The 8761-nt window shown below is 30.3% G+C and overlaps 1 protein-coding gene across 4 annotated transcripts in view; it reads right to left on the bottom strand.

The window, feature by feature from the left end:
* Positions 1-8761, bottom strand: part of LOC106460244 (phosphatidate cytidylyltransferase, photoreceptor-specific-like) — a 103524-nt gene that overhangs the window by 50584 nt on the left and 44179 nt on the right. For all 4 annotated transcript variants that reach the window (XM_013919928.2, XM_022386910.1, XM_013919929.2 and 1 more), the window contains one exon: positions 7703-7879. In XM_013919928.2, the coding sequence (XP_013775382.1) occupies positions 7703-7879 (177 nt within the window). The remainder of the gene's footprint in view (positions 1-7702; positions 7880-8761) is intronic.

Here is an 8761-nt window from a genome sequence, read left to right as displayed (position 1 = left end):
TAAGAATAGTATAAAAATTACAATATGCAACATATTTACTAATTAGCTTCTTGGAAATAAGGAAGTACTTTAAAGTTAGCATTTAAAGTAATTGTAGCAAAATACAGTATTTGTGTTACATATGGGAAAAACATAATATAACAGAACAGTAATTAAATAAGAAAATAAGTACTGCATGAACAGGTATGTAGTTTTCTTCATTCTAATAAAAAGTATAAACTAAACAATACTAAATGAATTTGGTATTTGTGCTTTGAATTTATGGCAAAACTACTAAGTATCTGCCATCTTCCCTAATTCTGAGCTACTAGCCGGAAGGAAGGCAGCCAGTCAACAGAACCCTACCATCCACCATTCACACTAAAGAATTGATCGTCACTCTTATTTCACAGGTTAAATTGTGGGGAGTATTTTGTGGAATTGTATGGACTTGAATCCAGCTTGCCAGCTGAAATCCTGAGCTCTGCCACAGAGCCAACCCACACCTCATGATATAGGATTTTCATGTTGAAAATGGAAAAGACAAAAATGGACATTTAAGCCTTTTACAGGACTTCCAATTTAAATTGAGTTAAAAGGTACTATGTTAGAGTTCATGTAATTTCATTAAAGACCAATTGCAGGACTTTATGATTTTGTTCAATTACAAGCTTCCTACCTATTAACTATCTCAATTTCATTTTTTACAAGGCTTGCATCAAATTAGAATGTGTGCTTTTTCTTTCTATTAATATTAATGATGATTTAATTATCAAAACTAAATAAACACAAGCTACAAGCAGGTTATGCTATCATGTCAAGTACAAAAGTACAATTACAAACCTCCTACCTGTTAGCTATTTCATTTGCATTTTTACTTTAGAACATATAAAAAATCAAGATGGAATGTGTGCTTTTTTTCTTTTTATATGTACTGCCATATAGACATGCCCACTAATAAGTTGAGAAAACTCTAGTTTCACATTACATTTGAATGTTTTTTTACATGTTTTTAAGTTCTTTGATCTTCTCATCCAGTTCCTTTTTTTACAGGTTACAGTCTTGTAAGTTTGTCCTTAGCAGACTGGCACAAACTGTTTCTATTTTGGAATCAAGGTCAGCTTGCCTGCATTTCCAGCCTTCAAAGCTAATTCATCAGCTGATTTTTCAGGAGCACGTGCATATTTCTCAATGTGTTCTTTCTTTTTTCTTTATTTCATCAATTTCATCCATGAGTGATTTTCACTTGAGTGTTTTGCTTTCATTTTCATTGCATGTCTTTTGCTCATCCAGGTAGGTATGGTACTTATGTCTTTCACCAGGTGCAGATAGTATGAAGACCTTTCTGATCACTATGTCCTGTACCCCTCCAACTAAACTGAGATGACACTGGGCTGTGTGTTTTCTCTTGAAGATTTTCAACCTTAATTACCTCCCTAACTTGCAGCAGCAGTCACTCTGGTTAACAGAATAAGTTATCAGTAAGTTAGCAGAGAGTGCTCAATTCTTCCAGTTGTTTAATGCTAATTTCACTCACGTCATTTTTATTTTTTTAACTCATCATCATCATTAATCCAGGTGAAATTACTAGAATTAAAATTCTTTGTCAGAACTAGTTCATTAGAGAATATGGCATCAGTTATTTCCAATGCTTGCTTATCATCCTATTATATAATAAAATCTAGCTAAATGTCCTGCACAGATACTTCTCTGCATTTGCTTTACAATCAACTAAAATGGCTTTACCTACAGAAAACTATGACAATAACGTGTGCCACTTCTCCTATGCAAGTGCAGGCATATTTTACTTTAATTACAATGCAGAACAATTATCAAATTTCCTTTTAAAACTTGAGCTACTTGAAAGCTAATTAATTCCACTGAGTATGCATTTTTGTAAGCCAACAGTGCAGACTATTTAAAAATTCAAAATAAAATACATAGAAAAAAAAAACAGAGATCACACTCAAACCAATGTGTTACAAGCCCTTTTCACTATATAAACAGAAACCCCCAATTAAAAAGAAAAGTTTCAATTAAAGGAAGAATACCCAATTATACAAATATTCTAGTCTTACCCACATAGTTTGATGATTTGTAGAACCAATGTGACTGAGCTTCAATTGCCAAAGAATCTCTGCTTCTAACATCTTCTGTGTTGTAATCCTGAGGACTTGAACTCCATCACTTTTTAGCCAATGATGCAGTTTTGTTGTTGCCAAAAAAATGTGGTTATATCCACACATTGTGTTGTTTCTTTAATTTGCCTTTCTAAGTGGGTCTAGTGATTGCTGCTCTTAGTATCTGACAAATATAGTTTTGTGCTACACAAAATATCCTTTGAATTTCTGTCATCTATTTAGGACAACCATAATTTATATCTCTTGTCATTTAACTAATTATAATTTAAAGGCAGAGTCTGTTTGAATCCTGTCAATATGCATATATGATAATCACTTTGACACCCCTAGCTATTAATCAGAAACACTTCATAAGTGAATCATGCACCAACCATTGTAGGTAACCATACCAACATCACTCTAAACAACCAATGAATGCTTCACATTAAAATATTCCAGGAAAATTGATAACATGCAACTTGAATGGTGGAAAAATGAAACAAAAAAACATTTGAATATGGGGTAAATTGAAAGTCCACATAAACTACTGTCTGCTCTCATATTCTGCAGTAACTTCCACCTGACAAAATTATCCCTGACATTTCATGACTACAATTAAACTAAATAAAAATTGCATGACTTTTCAAACCTGGAAAATGTTCTATTTTGCTCTAATTTTCCAGAAATCCCATGACCTATACAAACCCTGATGTTAATTCTGTCTCACAAGTTTTGTGAGAACATAGGTGTTTTATTTTTACTTCTCTTTTAAGGTTTTACGAGTATAATTCATGTAACAAATATAAAAAATCATATCCTAATTACTTTTCATAATTACTGTATAAATGTTTTTAATATGTCATTCTATATCTATGGGAAATATTTATTGCATCAATTTAATATTTCATAACAATTCTTACCACATAACTAGGTATAATTATAATGAAATCCTTCAAAATTTGATTTTTCTACAGACTGTATAATCATATTGTGTGCGTAAAGATTAAACCAAATGTCACAAAAATGTTTCACTCCTATATAAATTCTGTTCCATAAGCTTATTACTGAACAGATGAAACTCTAACACATACAGCAAATTATTCATTTTTATTTTGGATCTTGTAATACTTCGGAAGTCCATGGATAAAAAAAAACAACATAAACAAATAATTTGTTCATATAGTTTGGTTTGTGATAGTTAGTAATAAACATAAATGAAATGTAAATAATATTTCTTTTAATCCTAAGTACCTATGTCACTCTGTTTTTAAAGCTGAAAAAATTCAAAATATGTGCCTTTTCTCTTGACTATAACCATCAAAATGAAGCAATACTTTTTTCAGGAGAAATATGAGAAAGAATTTTTTAGAATTTGTTTTTGGAACTTCATTTGTAACCAATACTTACATAGATAACACAGGCCTACAAATAGAAAAATAAATAAACATAAACATAAATAAAAATAAACATAAAAGTTGTTTTGGTTTTAATAACAAATTTTCCATAATTCAGCTATGCAAATTTCAAAAATAATATTAATTTTTTTTCTATCGTATAAGGATTTTTTTTAGAAATTGGGAAGAAAAAACAATTCTTGCTTAGATTAAATTATTATTTCGTTTACCAGAATGAACATTTTTTATTATTATGTTTGTTAACAAAAATACAAACAAACTGGAAGAAAAGGGAAGAACATTGATGTCAAATGAATATGCATCCTCATTCTTCCTGATTTTCTTTTGTGAAATCTACGTCTTTTAGTCTCAAAACTATGTGTTGTGGTCTTTCTTTTATGTATTGCATTATGATGTTTTGTGAAAAATCTATAAGTGATCGATAAAAATGGATATTATTTTCAAATTCAGCATACAGAAATTACTGGAGAACATGTAAAAATTTCAAGACAATAAAACCATCACAGGCCTGTGTAATAAACTGGTAAAAGTAATGAGTACCTGTTCATTTTGAAATCACTGCCTTCAAATATTGAATGTGAGGAAAGAAGATTTTCTGCACATGCCAATGCTTTTCACAATTACAAATTTATATTTTTAAAATTTGTGCTAGTCATGCACAACATCTTCCCTTATTGTTTCCAAGTGTGTATAACATAATCTAAGTTTTTAATATAATTCTAGATATAGTTTAATTGGTCCACCTGTGAAGCACTATAATCAGGTTCTTGGTGTTTTGAGCTGAAGCTTATTTGTTATCATTTGCATATACCATCTTTAAAAATAAAAAATGTCTTGATTAATTGAAACTAGCATGTGAGATAAATAACTTCTAGTTATGAACAATCGAGACAAATGATACAGTTACAAATATGTTATTGTAATGATGTCAATAAACTTACTCTAAAAAGCACTCAAAACTAAAAATTACAACGTAGTTTTGGTTAAATACGTTACTAACAAGAGAGTTCTTTGAACCTTTGTATAAAACAAGGAGTAAAATCAGGCATTGTTTTAACCCTATAGGCCCCATTACCATTTTTAAATTCTTTTCTGTGTATGGTACTGCATTACATTCAAATTTTAATTAAACCACTTTACTATCAATATATGTCAATGAAATTAACATTATAATATATGATATAATAAGTATTTTTATGTTATCTAAGTTATAATTCATTTGTTTCAAAGAGAATATTTTAAAAATATACTTAAACTGCAGTTTGTGTGTCACATGATCCATCCACACACTATGAAAAACCTTGACTTTAGCAGCAGTTCACTCTTAGCCACATAAGCTGGCAATGTAAATGAGTATGTAGACACTAAATACGTGTTGTTGAACTACTTGTCACATGATACTCATAGTCCTACAACTGTATTCACTGGGAAAGAGAAAGAAATTTTCCAACCTTTATGGTTGCCACACCCACCTTCTATACTTTGCCTTGAGATCTAAATTGTATATGTAGTTAGATGGCATAAATGTATATAGTGATTAGAAAGAGCCCAGTTTACACTATACTCTACTAATGATGAATTTGAAATTGGCACACAGTTTTTCCTCACGGTGTACATGTAACTGCCTCTTGTATTGTCATCTGCTTGATCAACTCTAGTATTTACGGTGGTTTTTTACCTAAATATGCTAATTGTATTTAGGTCCTACTTTTATATTTTAGTTAATTATGTATTATTTGAGTTTTAAAAATTATACTTGAAAGATTTAATGATTTTTATAAGTTTAACTTCTTGTTGCCTGAACTGTGAAAGTGTATAAACAAGATGGTGTTATTTGCATGTGCAAAGCATTAGTGAAATGAGTCTCTGCATGGGGGTTCCGGTATAATAATAATAATAATAAAGCTCCATTAGTACTGATTGCCATAAATAATAAAAGACAAAGAATTGGAGAGGAAAGTTAAAAATAAACTATAAGTGAAAAGATAAAGACATGAAATTATAGATATTAAAAAAATTAGTTTCAAAAGGCTTCTAAGAAGAGCTAAAAGGTATGTACATGTTTTCATTTCTTAATTTTAAACATTTCATTTCAGTGTACATTGAAAATAGGTAGAGTTAGTGATATTGTGGAGAAAATGGGAAATAAAATATAAACATTTCAAAAACTTTTGATATTCATTCAGGAGGTTTTAGAGATTATGCAAATGAAATGTGAAAATTGTAGGGTAATAAATAGTATTTTTATACTTCATACAAATATCACCTTGCAGGTGAACTATTCAGATTCTGAGTGCAAATAACTATATTAAACAAGGAATTTATTTGGAATTATAGAAAAAATAAAAAATATTTTATTTTTCTGAAACTACAAACTTTTAGGAACATACTTGTCAAATTTTAAACAATTTCATCCACTAGTTTCATCTTTGGAACAATATATCACGAGAGTGACATTACCTACTAATAAAATTAGAAGCCAGGGGCCATAGAGTTAAGAGTAAAAAGTATCTTCATATACAGCAAATATAATATGTTTTTCACATATCTCTTACCCACAAATAACAACGTTTTAGGCATTCAGATTTCCAATAATTACCAGTTTTTAAAGCACTCACCAGTTTACAGATAAGCTTCTGTAAAACATTAATTATTTTAAATATAAAAACTTTAGTAAACAATAAACACAAGCATCATTAACTTGTTACTATAGAAAAAGATGGACTTTGAGAAACTATTCCAGTGTATAAGCAATACTATGTCAAGCAAGGAGCAATTATTTATCATATAGGTGATTCTTGCAATTACACGCAAGTAAAGCAAAAGATATGGTTGAAGCAAGGCTATTTAGTTGAAGGAGTGTGCATGCATGTTCGAGAAAAGCACCAGCCTTTTTCAGTTAAGGAGAGTTAGAGAGTAGGCATGAATGGGTAGAAGAAAAATAAAGGGAGGGAAAAAGCACATATGAAGGCTCCATGGAGTTTTTGAATCATTTTAACACATAATCGATCATGGATAGAATGATTAGGAGAAGTTCTCACACAGAAAAAAAATCTAAATAATAGCCCTCTTGGTCACACATTACCCAAAAATTCCAGCCTTTTTTAGTTGAGACCAATTTGTCATCCTGTTTGGCAAAAATTGCTATATTGGTCACTTTGGCCTCAATTTGCAGCCTTAAAATGACCTCCAAGGCCACAGTCACATAGTCCCTGTCACTTTCAGCACAGATTTGTAGCTGAATCTCGAGTTTGGAGTTTTTAGCTTTAAAGATGTTGTTGTGCATAAGGAACAGACCCATAGAGAAAGAGACAATTGTGCATATATATATATATATATATAGAGAGAGAGAGAGAGAGAGAGAGAAAGATAGATATGCTATCATGAGGCAATATTGCCAAATATTTATTTCACAACAGGATACAAATGGAGAAAAGCATACACATGATGCTGTGCAATACATAAACTTTTACAAAAGGGTTTCTGAAATAGGTAGAATTATATCATAAAACTTAAGAACATATATAGTTGTTATGCTATTCTTTTTATTGCATTTCCTAGCACACAAAAAATATAAGAATATTGCTTCCAAAAGATTGTTTATTGATTTTTTTATGAATAATATATGATTAAAACTTGTAATTGTTGATGTTTGTTAAGCCTGTGTGTGGCAAATACCATTTGATGCTTATGTGATATATTTATATGCATTTAGCCATCTACTGATTTTCTCATTAATGCCTGACCCACAAAAGGGTTGGAGTTTGTAAGCAAGATCCTTCAGCAAGATTTGTTCATTAAACTTCTCCTTTCATCATAGAAGAAAAACAATCCAACATTAAAAAAATAAAACAATTTTCAAGTACATTCTCAAAAACTCAATAAGAATGGTGCAAACTGAAATAAAACATGACTAAAAGAACAAGTTTCATTTTTAAAACATTAACTTGTGTTTTGAAGGGCCAATTTTCCCCTCTGCATAAATACATTTCTTACTCTTCTGATACATTATGCTGTTTGATAAAAATCAGTATGTAAAAAAAATTATATTAAAGAAAAAGAATAATAAAAAACTAATTTTTATTAACCCTGCAATGGTGTAAACCTATGTAATTCAGCATGTGTTGACAATGTTTAATCCAGTTGTTACCATAGTTCACAATAAATCAATAAAGTTTCAATACTCACTCCTCGACTAAGAAGAACACCAAAAGAGTCCACCATGTTTTCTCCATAGAAGAAATAGTTAGATGCAATAAGAAAATACCATGAAAGGGAACGGAACCAGGGAAGATCATGGGTTCGATACACTGAGTATCCCACAGATATGATTTCTTGGAAACATTTAACTTGAACTAACAAAGTCTGGAAATAACAAAAAAAAAGAAAAATTATCACACACCATATATCAAACTAATACAAATTATCCCATAAAAATATGTCCACTACTAACAAGAAAAGTAGATAAATAACAACAAAGTAGGAGTAAATAAAAATTAAGTCTAGAGAAGTTAGCTAAAAAAGTTAATGGACATAAAAAAACTGCTCTTTTAAAGCTTTGCACCTTTACAGTTTCAGGAAAAATTATTCAGGGAGTTTAAAATGACATCTGTCACCTTCACAAAAAATTCCTTAGGTATTCCATATACATTTCTATCTCTTGGCTTGAACTCAGTAGTTCTTAGACTTTCTGAAGACCAACTTCATGGTTTGCATTATGTTTTAAAGTAAGCTGCTGAACTTGGAAAGTAGGAAGTCTCAGTGTCCTTAGAACAATGAAATTGTGGTGAAGTGATAAAGTTTACCACAAATGACACAAGGTTTATATGTCTTACATTCAAAATTTATTAAACTACTTTTTGTTTATGCTATACCAATTAGTATCACATAAAATCTTAGCTAATAATCCATATTTTATTAGTATACAAGTTTGAAGTTCTTAATTCTATAAGGCAATATTTAAAAAAATCCTGAATTTCCCCTAGTGTGACACATGACACATTTTCTCTACGTATCTTCTCTTCTCTATTTTATCCACCACCCCTCCAGTAACTATGAAATTAAGCATAAATTACTCACTATAAAATCGTCATTGTTCAGACAAACCATAATTTTCATATCCTTTAATTTTGTTTGGATACAGAGCTATCATATAGAAAATCAGACCCCTCCTGCCACACCCACCTGTCATATCCTCTCTTTCAAGATTTGTTAATAGTTCTCTCTTACGTTTAATTATATATTACC

The sequence above is a fragment of the Limulus polyphemus genome, unplaced genomic scaffold (genome assembly GCF_000517525.1).
Source record: "Limulus polyphemus unplaced genomic scaffold, Limulus_polyphemus-2.1.2 Scaffold734, whole genome shotgun sequence".
Lineage (NCBI taxonomy): Eukaryota > Metazoa > Arthropoda > Merostomata > Xiphosura > Limulidae > Limulus > Limulus polyphemus.
This window is presented reverse-complemented; position numbering and strand designations above follow the sequence as displayed.